At 41.9% G+C, this 20,930-nt stretch overlaps 1 protein-coding gene across 1 annotated transcript in view; it reads left to right on the top strand.

Moving 5' to 3' along the window:
- VAV1 (vav guanine nucleotide exchange factor 1) overlaps positions 1–20,930 on the top strand; it is a 99,038-nt gene that overhangs the window by 21,331 nt on the left and 56,777 nt on the right. Inside the window, exon 2 of the mRNA XM_089676701.1 lies at positions 7,969–8,085. Within this exon, the coding sequence (XP_089532827.1) occupies positions 7,969–8,085 (117 nt within the window). The remainder of the gene's footprint in view (positions 1–7,968; positions 8,086–20,930) is intronic.

Raw genomic sequence — 20,930 nt, 5'->3', positions numbered from 1 at the left:
CTTCAGGAACCTACCAAAAACTTGGGAATCAAACCCTTAGCGGCACTGATTAGGTGATAAAGTACCCTATTTTTGTATAGTTTCACTGGGGGCTCAAAGTTATGAAATAAACACCTCCATGGATCACTCTGTATAGTTATCCACATATTTATTGAATATGTTGAATTTATTTCCCTCCAGTAATTCTGTATTTTCGTGGAACCCCACCATATATGTGCCATTGTACCCCTTTCCCCACATCCTCTCCAGCACAGAGGTGAAATATCTACTTGTTGCCTGTGAGCTACGTTTGGTGTAATATAACATCTAGCTATACATTTATAGTTAATTTCCACTGTGCTCATATTTGTCACCTCATGTGTTAATTTAAAAACTTTATTCCTTTGCTGTGCATTCAATTCTGTTTCAAGCTCCTTTTCCCATTTTTCCAAGAACCCCGGAGGATCAGTTCCTTCCATAGTCATAAGGATCTTATAAATCCTCGAGGTAATGCATTCTGGAGTTATTTTTTCATTTAACAATTTTTCAGATGGATACATATCCTTCGATGTCCTTAGTAGTTGTGGGAGACTTGAAACAAAATGGTTTAGTTGATGATACCGCCACTCATCAAACGTGATAAATAAATCTTTATTCTTCTTTAAGTTTTGAAAAGTATGCAATTTCCCTTCATTTAATATACAGTCATGGCCGAAATTGTTGGCACCCTTGATATTTCTCCAGGAAATCATGTATTTCTCACGAAACGTATTGCATTAACACATGTTTTGCTATACACATGTTTATTCCCTTTGTGTGTATTGGGACAAAACAAAAAAAGGGAGGAAAGAAAGCAAATTCGACATAATGTCACACAAACCTCCAAAAATGGGCTGGACAAAAGTATTGGCACCCTTTCACAACTGCGGATAAATAAGAATGTTACAAGCATGTGATGCTCCTGTAAACTCACCTGGGGCAAGTAACAGGTGTGGGCAATATAGAAATCACACCTGAAAGCAGATAAAAAGGAGAGACGTTCACTTAACCTTTGCATTGTGTGTCTGTCTGTGCCACACTAAGCATGGACAACAGAAAGAGGAGACGAGAACTGTCTGAGGACCTGAGAACCAAAATTGTGGCAAAATATCAACAATCTCAAGGTTACAAGTCCATCTCCAGAGAACTAGATTTGCCTTTGTCCACAGTGCGCAACATTATCAAGAAGTTTGCAACCCATGGCACTGTAGCTAATCTCCCTGGTCGTGGACGGATGAGGAAAATTGATGAAAGATTGCAACGCAGAATAGTCCGGATGGTGGATAAGCAGCCCCAAACATGTTCCAAAGACATTCAAGCTGTCCTGCAGGCTCAGGGAGCATCAGTGTCAGCGCGAACTATCCGTCGACATTTAAATGAAATGAAACGCTATGGCAGGAGACCCAGGAGGACCCCACTGCTGACACAGAGACATAAAAAAGCAAGACTACAGTTTGCCAAAATGTACTTGAGTAAGCCAAAAGCCTTCTGGGAAAACGTCTTGTGGACAGATGAGACCAAGATAGAGCTTTTCGGTAAAGCACATCATTCTACTGTTTACCGAAAACGGAATGAGGCCTACAAAGAACAAAACACAGTACCTACGGTAAAATATGGTGGAGGTTCAATGATGTTTTGGGGTTGTTTTGCTGCCTCTGGCACTGGGTGCCTTGACTGTGTGCAAGGCATCATGAAATCTGAGGATTACCAAAGGATTTTGGGTCGCACTGTAGGGCCCAGTGTCAGAAAGCTGGGTTTGCGTCCAAGATCCTGGGTCTTCCAGCAGGACAATGACCCCAAACATACGTCAAAAAGCACTCAGAAATGGATGGCAAAGAAGCGCTGGAGAGTTCTGAAGTGGCCAGCAATGAGCCCAGATCTAAATCCCATTGAACACCTGTGGAGAGATCTTAAAATTGCTGTTGGGAAAAGGTGTCCTTCCAATAAGAGAGACCTGGAGCTGTTTGCAAAGGAAGAGTGGTCCAAAATTCCGGGTGAGAGGTGTCAGAAGCTTATTGATGGTTATAGGAAGCGACTGATTTCAGTTATGTTTTCCAAAGGGTGTGCAACCAAATATTAAGTTAAGGGTGCCAATACTTTTGTCCAGCCCATTTTTGGGGTTTTGTGTGACATTATGTCATATTTGCTTTTCTGCCTCTGTTTTATATTTGTTCCAATACATACAAAGGGAATAAACATGTGTATAGCAAAACATGTGTTAATGCAATACCTTTTTTGTGTGAAATACTTGATTTTCAGGAAAAATATCAAGGGTGCCAACAATTTCGGCCATGACTGTATCCTTCAAACATGCATTCTTATCTTTTATCCATTTCCCACTTATATTGTCCTTCCCGGGAGAAACTACTCCGTTCCCACCAAGGGAGTCAACACTGAATTAAATTTCCATCCTTTTTGACTGTACATTCTGTCCCAAATACTCAAAACTTTCCTTTTCAGTGAACTGTTAACATCCAATGTGCTAAACCTATGTGGTATCCATACAATCTTCTCTAACTGTGCCTTACTTAAAATCCCTTCCATATTTACCCTTCCCTTCCGAATTAAATGTCCAATCTACTACTCATGATAAAATCACAGCTAGATAATAATTCCTCATGTTCGGTAAACCCAAACCTCCATTCTCTTTTACTCTACTCAGGACCTCATACAGTAGCTGATTCTCGGTTTCCTATTTGCCCATATAAATTTAGTAATCATCTTTTTTATTATCCCCCAAAAAGACCCTGGAAGGTGAACCGGGAGCATGTGGAACTTGTACAGAATTTTTGGCATTATCACCATCTTAACCAGATTTATACGTCCTATCCAGGAGGCTCTACCCTTTGAAAGTCTCCTCAGCTCTTCCTTAATTTAATTTATTAGGGGGATATAGTTTGCCTGATACATACCTTTTATTGAGTAGGTTAATTTTACTCCAAGGTAACCTATTTCCTTTTCCCTCCAGATAAATGGGAACTCTTTTTGTAAACCCATCTTCTCTGATATTGAAAGATTAATATTTCAAATTTCTGATTTTGCTGGGTTTATTTTCAGGTTTGATAGCTCACCGTACTGTTTTAATACTCTCATTAGGTTAGGCAATGTTATTCCCGGATTAACAATATAAAACAACATATCATCTGCATATGCGGCTACCTTATGTTCCCCTTCTCCTATATTTATTACTGCTATATCTACACACTGCCTTACCCTCTCCAGGACAGGTTCCAGGGACAGTACAAACAGTAAAGGAGAAAGGGGGCATCCTTGTCTAGTACCATTGTACATTCTAAAATGCTGAGAAAGAGATCTGTTAACCTTGACCGCTGCTGACGGGCCATTATACAGTCCTTTTATCCATTTTAGCATTTTGGACCCTATTCCTAGTGTCTCTAGTGCACCAAACATGAATCCCCAATTAACCCTGTCAAAAGCCTTTTTGGCATCAATCGATAGAAGTATTGCTGGCTCTTTCTCTCTCTTGGCTCTTTGTACAAGCATCAAGGATCTCAAACCATTATCCCTGCCTTCTCTTCCCGGGATAAAGCCCACCTGATCCAGATGTACCCATTCAGGCATCAAGTCCTTCAGCCTCGTTGCCAACACCTTAGCATGTAGTTTAGTGTTTATGTTTAACAATTATATAGGCCTATAACTGGCACCCTGTGAGCTATCCTTGCCTTCTTTTAGAATAATCATTATGTGAGCTTGCAGTGACTCCTCCCTCATTTCCAACCACTCCCTTAGTGCATTCATATATCTACACATTTTAGGGACAAGAAGCTCTCTAAATTTTGTAAAATATCCCACTGTATATCCATCCGGGCCTGGGCTTTTAACTCCAGTTGTATTCTTTAAGGCTAAGTTAATTTCCTCTGGGGTGATAGGTCTCTCGAGGGTCTCTAGTTTTTCTTGCGCTAATCGTGGCAACTCCACCTCACTTAAATACTTCTGTCTATTTATTTTCTTTTCCTCTGCCATATCCTTTTGAACACTACAGCTCACATCGTAAAGTTTACTATATTATTTTTGAAACCTCTTAGCAATATCAAAGGTAGCATACGCTATTTCTCCTTTCCCATCTCTAATTTTTTCTATAAATGTTTAGATTTCTTGCTCTTTAACAGTCTCATTAAGTATTTTCCAGGTCTATTCCCCCACTGGTATCTTTCCTTTGAAATCACATTAAATATCCTCCTCGACTCTTGTTCCATCAGATCTTTTAAACCCAACTCTTTTAAGTATTATCTTCTGATATACATCTATTCCATTCTTTTTTTATGTAGCTGTTCCAACTTACAAAGTTCTTCCGTCACCATCTTTATTTTTTTTTTCCTTGTTCCTTCTTCTTTTCTTTTCCTATAGAGATCAATATTCCCCTAATGTAGGCTTTATGTGTCTCCCAGACTGTGGCTACTGAAACCTCATTGGTCTCATTGAGCTCAAAAAATTGTTCAATCTCCAGCCTTAACCCTTTCTCTACTTCGGGATCTTGAGCATTTCATTTAATCTCCATATAGTTGTTTTATCTTTACCTTCTTGTTCGTGTAGTCTCATTGTGATGGGAGAATGATCAGAAATGGACATGACCTCTATGTTGGAGCTAACCAATGTCTCCAACTGTCTATGCTCTATCATTCTATAGTCCAGTCTTGAATACAAATCTTGCACAAGAGAGAAGGTATAATCTCTTTCTCTTGGATGTTTCACTCTCCACACATCCTCCAGTTGATATTATACAGTAACTGCTATAATCATTTCAATTTCCTACCCCCTTCTCTCTGTGTACATGATAAACCATCCAGCTGAGGGTCCAAACACAAACTGAAATCTCAAGCCACGACCAGACTTCCCTTTTTAAATTCAGAGAGTTTTCTTAGCACCCCCTCTAAGAATATCACTGGGTTTTTATTCGGACAATAAATGTTAGCAAGTGTATATTCCAATCCTTGTAACTTTCCCAAGAAACAGAAAGCGACCCTCTGGATCTTCCAGTCTACCTTCCAGGGAAAATTTTTTAATTTTTTGAGAGCCCGATTGAAACTCCTTTGGCCTCTTTAACTGGTGAGTCAGCATAATACCACACTGGATAATACTTTGAGTTTAATTTAACATTTGTATCTTGAAGAAATGCTACTTCTATAGAGTATTGATGGATATCCCTGAGTATCTTATGTCTTTTTTTTTGGGGGAGTTCAGCCCTTTCACATTGTAGGTCATAAACTTAACCTTAACTTTTCCCAAAATTGGATTGCAGATAATTTTCATTTTCTCCAGTAAATCCTCTTTCTGTCCTATTTCTTCTGGTAGTCCTCTGATCCTTAGGTTGCTCCTTCTGTTGTGGTTCTCCTGATCTTCTACTTTAAATAATAACTCTCTCTGTTCTTTCCGCATCTCCTCCACTTACAATTCCAGATTATTGATTTGTTGTGCATATCCCTCCATTTTTCCCTCTGCTTCTTCGATTCGAGTTAAGATCTGACCCAAGTCAGTGCGAAGTATCCCAATCTCATTTTTCATGGCCATCTCTAATTTTGAGAACATTTCCACCAGTTCATTTTTTAAAAGTCCTTGCTAATCCATATTTCCTTGTTCTCCTGCGTTTTCCATATTTGATCTTTCTTTATCTTGGTTCTCTTCCACAGTTCCAAATGACAATCTAGATTGATCTCATCCAGATTTTATTGGTCTTTTACAGTGATTCTCTCGGGTTTGCGACTCGGGGCTTTTTCCTGTGAAGGCAAGTACTTTCTTATAGTGTTAGTATTTGCACTTGATTGGAGGGTTTTAGATCCCCCCCTTTAGTCAGTCTACTAATTTTTTCTAGGACTTTTCAGTTTGTTTTCCTCTTGATCTGAAAATCAGGAACACTGCACCAAAGACAGCCCTCTTTTCCTTTCACTATAAGTCCCAGACAGTCTCTTTATTCTTTGGAGAGATCAGTGCTAGATAATATACAATACATAATGATGGATGGCCCCTCCGGTCCCCAAGACCACCGAACCCCCCAGTCTTGTTCTTCTCTTTCCACACAGCAATCACTCTATATACTAGTATACTGTGAAAAAGTAACAGTTCTTAAGAATGTTTTTAACCTGCAAATTGCGTCAACTCACCATCCGTTTGCGTTCTGCTTGTATGTTGCTGTTCAGCTGATCTTGATCCACAGTATTTGCTGCACTTCTTACCCTGGAGGGTCCACCTTGAGTCAGGGATCTTGGGGACACTGATGGTGTCTCCTGAGGTTGGGCTTGGAAAAGGTATTGTGGGTGATGCGGGGGATCTGTAGGGCTCTCTCAGTATAGGAGCCACTGACTCCAGTTCCTACTGCTGCTTACTTCCCCACTACTTCTGGGTTGCAGTGCTCCCGTTGCTCAGGCAGTCTCCAGGCACCTTCAACTCCTTCTGTCCTCCTTCTGTCCTCACCTCCCCTTCAGCTTCCTACTTTCGATCTCCGCCAGTCCCCCGCCACCTCATGGGACCCCGGGGACACCGCTCCAGCACCTCCGCCGCACCAGCTCCCAACAAAGCGCTGGCCAGCGGATACTCGACCCCCGAACACACTCCACATCAGGACCCAGGTAGGCACCCTTCAACCTAGGGCACGTAAAGCATGGGAACAGACGGGCATCCGGAAATCCTCAGCCGCCGTGCCGCTCATGGTGCCATGATTCAGCTCCTGCCCCCCCCATCAGGAGAAGTTCTTCTTGTTCTTGGGTTTTTATTCACTGTAGTTTGCAATTCAAACCAGCTTTGTCTTTGTAGTCAGGGTTTTCACAAAAAGTATAACCCCTAGGCTCCCTGGCACTTACAATACTGTTCAATTCCCTCTCTGATAGGTAGGTGGACTAACTCAACAAAGCAAAACTTGGTACTTACAGGGCTGCCATCGCAATCTCTTTCTCTTGTAGGCTGGTGTAACCTTGTTCTGCTCAAGATTGAGAAAAACAACTTCCTCAAAAAAGGATAACACATCAGTAGCTTTAAAGCAGAACTCCAGGTGAAAATAAAATAAAAATGATTAGCTCATTAAAAGATAAGATAACAAACCCAACTTTTCCTGCAATATTTGGCTTCAGTATCCCTGTTGTACTTTTTCTGCCACTAAGGGGGAGATTTACTAAAACTGGAGCACTTAGAATCTGGTGCAGCTGTGCATGGTAGCCAATCAGCTTCTAACTTCAGCTTGTTCAGTTAAGCTTTGGCAATGTTTCTGCAAGCCTACTGGTTTCTATTCTGAACTGCACCAGATTTTGTACTCCAATTTTAGGAAATAACTCCCTAAATGTCCTCAGTATAATGGACATCTTCATTCAATTCCTTTAAGGTCATCCTTGCCCTACCCCAGCCTGTAACTGGACAGTTAAGGGAGAAGCAGTGCAGTGATGAGCTCATATATTTGTCACTTTGCTTTCTCTTTCAATCAGCATGTTTCTTGTTAACACATTGACTGACTAGCTCTTTGTGCTGCTTTTTCCTGCCACACTTCAGCTTTGCAATACAGTGTCTTTCTGCAATAATCTATTCCTACCTGATCACAACAATCCCCAAGAATGTAAACTGAGCTGTGCATGCAAGCTCAGCTTACAGTGACCGGCCCAATCCTGTGTGCCAGGATGACCAGCTCATGCACAGGAGTGACATCATCCTGCTTCGGCCAATGAAGAGGCCCAAAAAACTGGCACACAGGAGAAGATGCCTGTGCTGGAAAGACCATTGGAAAGGTGAGAATCTCTGCCTTTAGTTCCGCTTTTAAAAAAATGAAAGCCGGTAAGTTAATGCGTTGCTTTGCAGAAGAGACTTATACATTCTATTCTACTAAATGACCCTACCTGTTGATAAATGTTTGATTTTAAGGTACAGCATATTTCTGTCTTAAGGTAACTAGAAGTGAATTGATATAATATATGTGATTGGCTGTTGCTGAAAATGACTCTCTCTTTGCAGTTCCTTTGTTTGAAGAATATCCGAACATTTCTGTCCACCTGCAGTGAGAAGTTTGGGATGCGTAGGGCTGATCTTTTTGAGGCTTTTGACCTATTTGATGTCAAAGATTTTGGCAAGGTAAACATTTTACATGCATAAGAATCTAGTGCATTACATTTAATTGTTTATTTGATGTATTTAAGAGTACTCTTCTTATCAATATTTTCTACAAGAATTGTCTTGATTGTAACAGGCCCAGTTTAGAGACACTTTCCCTTAGCCTGAACTAGATTCTCAATATATTCCAGAAAGTGTGAGTGAAGTAGTAGTAGTTATTATGAAGGTTTTTGTCCCTGGAGGGTTCTGAAAGACAAGAGACAGCAATAAAAAACAATAATAAAAAAAAAGCAAAGACAATAATAAAAGAGTTATAATAATAGGTGTGAGAGATGTGAGTGACTGATCTCCTTAATATAAATTTGCCCATATGCAAGTGGATTGCTAGACCCTGGAATCCAGGGCGTTTGTCCCCAGATCTCCTGCTAAAGCTGGTCATATACTCTGTAAATTTCTGTAGTTCATAATTGACTTGCCAAAATTCGCTCCATGGGTTGCTATTTTGCCCTTAATTTCCTGGTAAATATATTATGTAAACGAAATCTATGTAATTAATGTGTTTGTGGATTTTTTTAAGGAGAAATTGATAATGACTGAAACATCAGTCTCCTTATTATGTCAGTACAGTAAATGACCATGGGGAGTGTTTTACGTCTACAGAGTTTTGTGTGTTGTGTGAACTCACAGCGAGACACCGGCTGTTGTTTCAGTTCCCGTGTGGGTTTTGCTCATTTCCTGTTAAGTCGTATCCTTTTAGCTTCTGCTGGGAAACTCCATCTCACAGCATCACTTCTGAATAGAGAAGACACACAACTCAACAGTCCGATGTGATGACATTTTGCTTAGTTCCCATTAACAATCATGAAAGCACAGCATTTCAAAGTGTGTTATAGATTGCTTAGATTTCATTGCCCCCTCCCTTCAAAATAAAAAAAAATATAAAAAATTTACATGTATGTTACACGTCATTTAGTGATCTAGTAAGTGATTTAGGAAGTAAACCCAAGTGATTTAGGAAGTAGTGAAACCAGCAGCATCCAGGCAAGTAGCCCTTCTAATAGGAAGTCATCAATAACAGCAACTATAGTTCTCTCTGGGAGGGCTGCTATTGACAGGCTTTGGGCTGTGTCAATAGGCAAACGCAGATTGCCTTTGACCAGTTTGAGACACTTATGTGGTCATTCAGAATTCAATGACAGGTGCATGTGTGCTGCTGTTGATGACCTCCTTGTAACATGCATTTGACATGCTCCAAGCTGCTTTTGAATTCCTATACAGTGATATGGGTATAAAAGCAGTTACTACACACACAAAGCCTGTCAACACGGCCCTTAGAGTAATGTCAAATGGTCATCTTTAAAGCATCTGTTTATCCTGTTCTTTTATACCAATAATATTCCAGTAAAGGCAATTAATAAAATTTCACTTGTAACTTTCAGCAAGTAAAAGCAGAATGAAAGCATTTCTTATTTCTTTAAGTTAGTGCTCATGTGTCATATATCTGGTTGAGGCCAAGCTGACGAAAGGGCTTTCCCTTACATCTCCTGTCCTGTTTCTCCTGAAGGTGGTGACAGAAAATAACAGGGCATGGAGTGGCATGGGTGTCATTTAGGGGATCCAGGAGAATCTTGTAGCAGGTGCTGAACAGCAGGAGGACTGATGAGCTGGCCGGTGTGAAGACACACCAGCAGGTGCAGAACCGCGGGCAGAAAGCAGGCAGATGTAGGATGCTCTGTCAGATGCGGAGGCACCACATCAGGTACAGAACAGCAGACCGCAAGCAGACTGGCAAACAGGAAGATGCAGAATCTCCGGTGGTCAGGCAGGCAGGAGTCAGTATCAGCCGGACAGCAGAGGTGCAGAATCAGGAACCTAAACAGAATCAGAGCCAGGCTGAGGTCAGTATTGGTGGAGCAGGGAAGGTCCAGAAACAGGCAGAAGGCAGGGTCAGTTCAAAAGCCAGTCAGCAACGAGGTATCAGGAGCAAGAAGGGTCAAGACAAGCTGGGTAGTACAGGATCATGTCACAAACAGTAGAAGCTTATGACCACTTGGCAATCTTCTTGTCTCTGGAGCCATGTTAAATAGGAAAGTATTCGCGCTCACTCACGCTAATGCTCACGTGCGCGGATACATGCGCGATTTAGGGCACGTCTAGTTGTCACTCGAGAATTTTTATGAGCACGTGCATATCTTCGTGCATGACTGTGCATATGGTTTGCCTGACCATGCCCCCTCCCCCTTATGGGCAGCCTCAAGATGCCGACTTGAAGCTTCTTTTCTGGGTGAGCCGTGAAAAAAAGCTTGCAAAAGTTCTGGAGCATGCACATTGGATTCTGGCTCCCAGGAATTCTCTTCTAGGCCAAATCCCTTCCATTTAAATAAATATTGTACAATCCCTTATCTCCTTCTACAGTCCAAGATAGTTTCCACTTCATATTCCTCAGACCCATTGATTACAATTGGTGCTGGAGGTCCTGGATCTTGATCTGGGAAGGGGTCAGGTGCAGCTGGTTTTAGCAGTGATAAGTGAAATAGAGGATGAATCCTGTAACAATCGGGAAAATAAAGTTCATATGCTGCTGGATTGATCCTTCTCCTGACTGAAAAGTGACCAATATATTTAGGCCCTAGTTTATTTTATTAGATCAGTTTTAGATTTACAGTTGACAACCAGATCTTGTCTCCTGGGTTAAGGAGCAAATCCCCCTTTCTCCTCCTGTCAAAGATTTTCTTGTTGTCTTCTTGAGCCTTGACCTCAGCGGCTTGCAACTTCTTGTTATTATCCAGAAAGAACTTAACTTTAGTTAGGAAGTCTTAAGAAGTCTTACCACCTCCTTGATAAATGTTTGGGCTGTTTCTTGTGCTAATGGCGTACCCTTCATAGGAACGAAATGCGCCATCTTGGATAATCTATCCACAATCACAAAAATGGGAGTGAAGTCATCTGATACAGGTAGTTCAACAAAAAAAAGTCCATCGAGATCATCTAACATGGGCTTTTGGTACAGGAATTTGCCTTAACAGTCCCCAAGATTTATTCCTGTCACTTCTGTTATGTATACAGATAGTGAAGGCCTTCACATAATTTTCACAGACCAACCTCTACTTAGGCAACCAGAAAGATTGTTGTACCTGCTCAATAGTCATTTGAGACCCAAAATGTTGCATAAAGGATGGTCATGACATAATTTGAGAACCTGAGGACATTGACTTTCAGGTACAAAAACTTTACAGTATCTTGAAACCAGAAAAGTCCATCTCTCTTTTGCAGATTCACCCCTTGAGGAGGTAACTACCTCAAGGCCTGCTTAATCTGGGTCATGAGGTTTGTCTGGAGAAGTAAAAAGTTTTGTGCAGACAAAATGGTGGGGTAGCCCCCTCCACTTCTGAAAACATCCACGATAGAGCGTCCAGCTTGCTGTTCGTAGACCCAGGACAAAACATGATGCGAATCACAAACCTAGAGAAAAACAATGCCCATCTGGCCTGTCAAAGCCACAGTCTTTTAGCTGTCCTTAGATATTCTAAGTTCTTATGATCTGTAAAGATCTGTAAAGATCAAAATAGCATGCATTGCACCTTCCAACATATGCCACCTTTCTTCCAGAGTGGAGTTAATGTCCAGAAGCTTGTGATCTCCTAAATCATAGTTTCTTTTGGCTGGGTTTAGTTTCCTCAAGAAAAAGGCTACAGGATGTGTTAGTGATTTTGTTCTTGATGTCTGTGACAAGATTACTCCTACAGCATTCTCAGAAGCATCAACCTCCGGGATATATGGTAATGCTGGATCTGGTGGGTGCAAGATTGAGGCCTAGGTAAAAAGGAGCTTCAGCTATCAAAAGCTGTTTGTGCTTCAGCAGTCCATTGAAGTCGGCTATGTGACTTCATGAGTTGTGTGGAACAGAGAATTGAAGAAAATCCCTTAATGAATTTCCCATAGAAATTAGTGAAACCCATGAATTTTTGCACACCTTTTTTATCTGCTGGAACAGGCCAATCTAAAATGGCATTAATCTTCTGAGGGTCCATAAAAATTCCCTCTGTAGAAATGGTGAAGCCAAGGAAGGAAATTTCCTGCACTTCGAATTCACATTTTTCCACTTTGGCATGAAGCCTATTTTTTCTTAGCCGGCCTAACACTTTGAAAACATGAATGTGATGCAATCCTAGAGAAGAGGAGACAATCAGAATGTCATCCAGATAGGCAATCATGAAAATATCCAGAAAGTTTTGAAAAATGTCATTCACAAAGTGTTGAAATGTTGCTGGTGCACTGCACAGACCAAATGGCATAACAAGGTATTTGAAATGCCAAAACTGTGTTCTGAATGCTGCTTTCCATTCATCTCCCTCTCTTATACATTCAAGATTGTAGGCTCCACACAGATCAAGTTTGGTAAACATAAGATCTTAGTCAGAGGTACAGAGATACAGAGGTAGAAATATGTGCATCACAAAGGCCTTAACAAAGGAATGAGAAGCCAACGGTCTCTGAAACAGAACAGCCAGGGCCAGAATTTGCCCCTTGATGGTACTCTGATGGTAGACTGATAAAGACCAAACTGGAGAAAAGACAGGATGCGTCCCACAGAGTACTTCTTATAATGGACATTTCTAGCCTTGCAACAGACAAAGTATGCCTTCTAGGTGCAATGGTAGATAGGTGGATAGGCCTGCCAGGAGTTTGAGTATTTCTGAATGCTATGTTGTCCTGGAGCATCTCAGTGCAATGGGAATCACCTGGATGCCCTCTATCTTAATCCTAAAGAGCAGACAAGAGAGAATCAGTAGAGTAGAAAGGGTGTAGATATCTTTAAACTGATCCCATGGTGTCACCAGAGCATCTACTGTGAAGGCATGAGGGTCCCTAGACCTTGCAACAAACCTGTCCAGTTTGTTGTTTAATATAGATGCCAACAGATCCATGTCCAGCATCTTCTACTTGGAGCAAAGGGCTTGGAAAACCTTTTGGTGGTGGTGGTGGGGGGCGCGGGGAGGGGGCATTCTTTTGGATTCAGACATTGACAGCTGAAAAAGTTCTCCTGCCAATTTTCCATACCTGGGATGTGGATAGGGTGGAACGCATGATTTCTGGTGCCTCCTTAATTGTTGATGTAGACCATTGCAGTGGTATTGACTGACTAGATTCTGGCCAGGTGAGCTCCCAGCTGAGAGGTTAGCTGAGCATTAAAGAGACAACCAAATTGACCTGAGCTCAAGGATGTTAATGGGAAGTCAAACTTCCTCTGACCAAGTCTCCTGTGCAGGACTGATAGGCTGGCATCTGTCATGAGAACATTCTATGTCTTTGGGGGAAAGGATTTCATAATTCTTATACCAGGTTGGAAATCCACCACATCAGGGTCAAGTCTGCCCTTATAGGTCAGGTGCATAGAGTAGTCCAAGAACCGATCCTTTCTGTCCCACATTAACAGCATCTTGAGTTGCAATGGTCTGGAATAAAACTGGGAGTCTGGCACTGCCTCAAAGGAGGCTACCATCAGGCCCAAAATCATCATGCAGGCATGCATCGAGGTTAACCGGAGGGCTCTAGGACATAAGCAGATAAAAGTTTGATCTGGGGTGAAAGATTCTAGACAGGACTGTGTCTAAAATCAAGAACAGGTAGTCTAATTAGTAAATTAGTTCCAATGACATTCTGAAGGTTGAGGATCCAGCTGAATCTCTGCAGAGTCTGCCCTACTTGCTGTGCATTGGCTTACAGGGTTGGGGAGGACTGGTCCTTTAACAGGAGGTTGTCCAGGTATCCCATAACATGTATTCCATGAGAATGGAGCAGATCCAGACACAGGGCAGACCAAAGGGAAAGGGGGACAATCTGGTAGTGCTGAGTTTCCACATCAAAATGTGGAAATATGAGATCATGCAAGTAAGTATCCCTGATGTCCACATGGGCCAGAAGAAGCCCAAAAAATAAGGAGGCTATGACAAACTTGGCTGACTGCATGAAAAATATTTGAGACTGCAGGAAGAAGTTTAGAGTTGTCAGATGCAAAATAGGCTGAAGGACTCCATTGCCCTTAGGAACTCTGAACAGGTTAAATTAGTATCCCTGAAAGCGCTGCATGTTTGAGACTGGGGTATGGACCTCCCCTGATAGGGTAGCTGCTGAACAGCAGCGAGAAGAATACCCATCTTTCTGTGGAAGATGGCTAATTCAAGAGCATGAAGCGGGGAGGAGCTGGAGTCCAAAACTCTAAATTTTAGGCCATATGCTTATTCCAGGTAGCAAGGGTCTGGCAGACGGCCATGAAAGCAACCAGAGTTTGCATAATAGGGACCACCAAGAAAACAGGACCTCAAATAGGGCTTTATAACCTTTTGTTCATCTCGTCCATAAGCACACGAATATCTTCCACAGGGACTGTTAATGTCTTGTTAAGACAAGAAATAGCTGGTTCAATATCAGGGACTATCAATTTATGTAGGAAACCCTCCTCAATAGGATATTGCTGAGCAAAACACTTAGGAGGAGCAGAGTTTTTCAGAGTGAGACCAGTCACTGTACATGATCAAATCTGAGAGCCATTGGACTTTGGAAGGTCTTAGTAGGCTTGGGCAATTTTAGGGAGTCGATGCTGGAGACTTTGGGGTGAGCAAACTCAAAGCATACCTCATCAACAAGGGTAGCAATTAGGGCTGATGCTAGACTATTTTGCACCCTAGGCAAGAACAGTCAACTACTTTCAACACCCACCCCCCCCCCCCAAAAAAAAAACTTTGAAATTAAAATTTCAAAATAAAACTCCACACAGAGCTAATCCTTGCCAATGTTAGCTTTGTGTGGAGACTGACTGGGGATCTGGGAGGAAGTGATGTTGCACGCACAACAATTTGCACGGCACATCATTGGATGGATACCTCTTCTTCATGGATTGGCTGAAGTTTGCAGGAGACGGCTTCTCCAGCTAACAGCATCCACTCCTGTTTGGGGACAGTGACACCAGGACCCAGAAGTGATGTTTTACATGTTACTTCTGGGTCATTAACAGGAAGGGGAAATCAGTGAACAGGTGTTCGCTGATCTCCCTCCCTTCTGCCAGTGGCACCCACCATGCAGGTCCCAGGTCTGCTGATGACTGGGAATCATGGCAGAGCACATGGACGGTGTGAAAGCGATCTGGAGGCTGCACAACTATTGGATCATTTCCACCTTACAGTCAACCTGTCACATTTACACAGACTCAATGAGATGCTTACTGTTAGTTCCTTTTTACACCAGTGTTTGAGGGAAATTTGTAGCTGAGCCACACTTTTACCACATCCCCCCCCCTAACCACTCCCCATTATGCTGCAAAGACACTTCCACTGTAGTACGGCAGCGGGGGGTTTTACACAACACCCGGAAACTATTGATAAAGAAAATTAATAATAGCGCCTATGGTCAAAATAAAAATAAAAATTATATAACTCACTAATAGTGTACCAGCTGCAAAAAATCACCATGTATAAAGTGTAACAATTAATGCAATAAATAATTTGCGCTAGTAAATATATATATAAATATATAAATAATAAAAAAGTTCAAATCATACGTCCAGAATAAAAATACCAATACCACAAAAAAATGTGCAAAAAAACCTTTGTGCAAAAAAATGTCTAAATATGAAAAAACATCACCAAAAAACCTTGATAATATGATGGCAGGTCATCCATAGATATATTTTCAGAAACGAAACTCTGCAGCACACCGATCCTCATAGATCAAAAAATGAAAGAAGCTTTTCAAATTATAGGAAATCCACTTCTCCAAAAGAAAGAAACCACCTTCAATCGTATCCAAGGAGGAAGATGCCAGGCACTCGAGAAAAACAGAGAGACTTCATGGTGCAGTATTATAAAAACCAATTCCTTTATTAGGTACTCATTGCACTTACTCAGGAGGTGTCCCAGCCGACACCAGCATCAACAGCATAGCAGCAATCACATAAAACGAGCCTAGCTACTCAGCACATGCGCAGTAGCTAGCAGCCAAACGTAATGACATCACATCAATCAAGCTCCGCTTGGGCGGAGCTTGATTGATGTGACGTCATTACGTTTGGCTGCTAGCTACTGCGCATGTGCTGAGTAGCTAGGCTCGTTTTATGTGATTGCTGCTATGCTGTTGATGCTGGTGTCGGCTGGGACACCTCCTGAGTAAGTGCAATGAGTACCTAATAAAGGAATTGGTTTTTATAATACTGCACCATGAAGTCTCTCTGTTTTTCTCGAGTGCCTGGCATCTTCCTCCTTGGATACGATTGAAGGTGGTTTCTTTCTTTTGGAGAAGTGGATTTCCGATAATTTGAAAAGCTTCTTTCATTTTTTGATCTATGAGGATCGGTGTGCTGCAGAGTTTCGTTTCTGAAAATATATCTATGGATGACCTGCCATCATATTATCAAGGTTTTTTGGTGATGTTTTTTCATATTTAGACATTTTTTTGCACAAAGGTTTTTTTGCACATTTTTTTGTGGTATTGGTATTTTTATTCTGGACTTATGATTTGAACTTTTTTATTATTTATATATTTATATATATATTTACTAGCGCAAATTATTTATTGCATTACCCGGAAACTATTGCCATACTACAGTGGCAGTGCCTTTGTAGCATAATGGGGAGTGGTTGGGGACAAAAACAGTGTGGCTCAGTCGCACAATAAAACTAACAGGACGCATCTTACTGTGCTTATGTGATCGACAGCATTATCAACATGATGATTAACACAGTACAGAAGGTGCTGTATGTCTGCTTGTATACACCATATGGCTGTATCTCTGTCTGGGCCTCAGAAAACAGAAATTGTGAGCTTGCATGTGTGCCAGGTTCCCATTGCTGCCTGTGCCCTCGGCCAACTCTCTGTTAAATCACCTTCCACCTCCGCGATACAGCCTCGCCTTCTGCCCTGCTCAAAGGAGGAAGGGTTAATCACTGTTCCAATGAAAGGCTGTGCGCAGCTGCGGTTGCCTGCCATTGATCAGCATTGCAAAATGCAGCGCGGCTTTAGCCACCTGGACCCCTCTGGTAAACTGATGGGGCCCAGGAAAAATATAATTAATGTTACAGCAGGGCTGGCTGTACTGCCCTATTGGCGGCCCTGGCCGAGCCCTAGTCAACTGTCTAGTTTGCCTAGTGATAGCACTGACACTGGTAGCAATGGTATCCTTAAGCTTTGATTTGATCTCAGATCAAGGCATCCCATCATGATCCGATTCCTCAGAATTGGAGAGGGCATCTTCCTATTTTAAATCCTCTTTAGGCAATTAGAAGAGCAAAGTCAGAGACCGACTCAGGTGAGGAGACTGAAGAGGCTCATTTGTGACCCCTGCTTTCTATGACCTTCTATAACATCAGACTTGGTGACAAAAGTCTCCCCTCTAGATAGGTAGAAGGAAGGGTGTGTGAATGAAGGGCCAGAGGAAGGCAGGTAATCAGACTGGGAACATTTGTTGGAACAGATGGTACTAGTGGCCCTTGGAGAAAGCCTATTGCCAACCTCCCTCCAGGGCTGTGAACTGGGTCCATCTAATATATAAAGAGTAAAAAGCGCCTTAGTGTAAATAAACAAGCTGCTATGCACAGAATTAGGTACCAATAACCTATGAAAGAGACAATGTATATAGCAAGTGCAGCGCTCGTAGCTAATAGAGTGAATAGATGAAATATAGTATCATAAGTCAAATTAGATTCAAATAAATGTAAGGAGCAGTCCCATATATGTAAATAAATCAGGATAATAAAATAGGATAATCAAAGGTGACTTCGTTGTCCGGGTAGAGGTGGAAATGAAATGCGCACTCACCGGACGCGCATATTAAATGCGCCTTGTATGTAATAATCCTGATCTTAGGTGGTAGGAGGTCTTCCTTCTGTTGGAACCCAGATGAGCTGTCCTGACTCAGATATGCCTGTGTGGTCCTGGTGGGTGCTGTCACTCCCAATGGACTGGGTGGTAAGTGGTGATCCGTCTCAACACTGGACCTGTAGGCTAGAGTACTCCCCCAGGGGACAACAAGGATACTCCCATAGTGTAGTAGGTTAAATTTTATTAAAATAAAAAGGTGCATCACATGAAAGTACAAAAAACGTTGCAGACAGTTGTCTGTAAGAGGACTGACAAGCTGGTAAAATGTAATGGCCGCCGGAGCTCCACGATGCTCCGGCGGCGTGACGTCACGGCGTGGTGTGGCTCCTCCTGACGCGTATCGTGCTCCTGCACGTCCTCAGAGGGGGGTCGCCATCTAACCACTTGTCCCTGCACTTATGTAGTGCTACTCCCATAGGAGCTGCTGGTTAGGATGGGTCCTCTGGTTTTTGCCTCAACCTCTTTAACCTTTTTACTGTAAGGTCCTGTGCTCCACTTTTAAACTCAGGTAGCCAGACCATTTTTGAAATTTTTCCCTTACAGCTTTCAGAGTTTGTAAAAGATCCCCCCCAAACCATAATTTTTGTGAAAGCATAGGATGTTTAACATTAAAATAAGCTGTTACTGATTTTTTTTAGGCCCTATGATATTTGCGCAAATGTTTATCAAACAATAATTTCACTAAGAATACACTAAAATCGTTATTTGTGGACACAAACACAGCAAAACTTACAAAATTTCTGCTAAATTCCCACTAAACATAACAGCTAAAACTGTATTCAGTTGAAAAATAAATATTTGTAAATTTTAATTTTTTTTGGGAAATGGTGAAAACTGAAGGTGCGCAAAACTGTAAATAAAATCAATTTACTCTAAAAACCTGAGGTTATCATTTTTCCCTTACAACTTTCACAGTTAGTAAAAGCCCCCCAAACCATATATTTTCTGAAAGCACATTACTTGTAGGATAAAAAAATGTGCTATTGAGTTTTTTTAGGCCTCACCATAGTTGTGCAAATGTTTATCAAATAGCTATTTTCACAAAAAATACATTAAAATCATTATTAGCAAACACAAACAATATAACTTACAGAATTCCTGCTAAATTCCTACTAAGGTCTCATAAATATGAGGCATGCTAAAGTGTATGACTGCAGAAGCCGAGTTTATGAGTATGGGGACGCCCAGGTGTTCTCTGCATCCCCGTGCAGGTCATCCCATTCATCTCAATTGGAATGCAGCAGCTGCATGGGCACAGCTGCTGCTCTCAACCTGACATCCGTGTGGTTGTGGGTGCGCAACCCCAAATGCAGACAGTGTGAGCTCAGGGACACCCCTGATGCCTCTTTTTTGAGACAGAGAAAGGGACTGAAGACTTAGTCTCAGCCCATTTCTCTGTAGCCACAGTTGCGCTGCAAATGAATAGAAGTCTCTGCATAGAGACTGCTATCCATTCATAAACTGGAGCATAGTACTGTTTACCAAGCTCCAGTGATAAATACAGAAGCGATCTGTACTGATTGCTGTATGTATTTATTCAGGAAAGAAAGGGAGCTGAAAACCAAATGTTTACCACCCACCACCCCCCCGCGCTCTCTATCCTGACAATGATCTCTCAGTCCAGCAGTAGCTGCAGCTGGCAGGAGGGGCAGGAGGGAAAGTCAACCAGCAGCACTGCTAGGAGTGGTGCCAGGGGATCATTGAGGGGGGGGGCACTATAGGGGGTCCGGAACAGAATGGAATACAATGCATGATTAGTTGTGTGTGCTCCTATGCAGCAGAAAACGCTAGCAGGAGGACAGAGGAGGAAAGGCAGCTGCAGGTAAGCTACAGCCATTGGTGCTGTGGGGGATCAGTACGGGAGGGATCAGTGGTGGGGGGGGGCAAAGACAGCTGTCAGTGAAGAGGCAGCAGCGGGGGGGGGGGGGGGGGTTGTTTGGGAGTGGCACATTTTAGGTGAATAGCTCTGGTCAGAGGGTTTTCATCCACTGATCAGAGCTATCGTTTTGTTCAGCAGAATCTGCTGATTGCCTCTGCTATAAGCTCATGGTCACTGGAGTGACCATGAGCTTTTAACAGAAGGAGGAATCAGGACCTAACACCATACAGACCTGGCAATGAAGGAGTTAAGAACTTAAACCTCTCTGACACACTAGGTTTAGTGTACAAAGCATACAATATCACAGAAAAATCACTTCATATAATACTTAGTAGTAGTAAGTAGTACTATATTAAAGAAAACAGTGACTGAGCCAGTTAGTAAAGGGAAACTTAATATATTGTCACCTGATATTGTTGGTAAAGTCAGCATAGAAATGAATTAACAATGGTAATAACACAATTCAGTATACATGGTGATTAGTGATAAGGGCTAGGCATAAGATCAGCATAAATATTGGCAAGGTCACCTAAAGTCCAGCTGTGAGGAGTAATAAAGCCTGGTTTATCAAACACAGAAAATATACTGCCAAAATGCATTGATGTCCATAGCAATTAAAGAAATGGGAGCAGGGAACAAAGGTGACTTGCAGAATGGTTTTATGAGAGGGGAGTCCTTTATGTTGTTCTTCCGACGACTCATTGGGGCCCTTTAAGTAGCGTTGGTGCACTTAACGACAATTCTAGTAAATCAGCATGCAGTATAAGTGTAGTATAGGTGTGGTTCATGTGCAGTATACTTAATGTCCTAAATAATAATTAAATCAAAAAAATCAAATCAACTTAATGGTGCCAGTATAACAAAAAATGTCCATGTGTCAAAGTCCAAACAAAATGTCACTCTGAAAATTATTGTGAATAAAATAACACCATGATCATAATCCACCACCAGAAGGAATGAATGAACTCACCAGAGCCATATGCTGATCAAATTACAAATCAGCATAAGCATTGTTGCTCTGGGAGCGATGGTAATAAGGTATATCCAGACTTTAGGAGCAATAATCTGTAGCTCCTAAAGTCTAGATATACCTTATTACCATCGCTCCCAGAGC

This window comes from Staurois parvus, unplaced genomic scaffold (assembly GCF_062004578.1).
Source record: "Staurois parvus isolate SC_StPar_1 unplaced genomic scaffold, SC_StPar_1.0 ptg000172l, whole genome shotgun sequence".
In the NCBI taxonomy this organism is placed as follows: domain Eukaryota; kingdom Metazoa; phylum Chordata; class Amphibia; order Anura; family Ranidae; genus Staurois; species Staurois parvus.
Note: the sequence above shows the minus strand (reverse complement) of the source record. Positions and strands in the feature narration are given on the sequence as shown.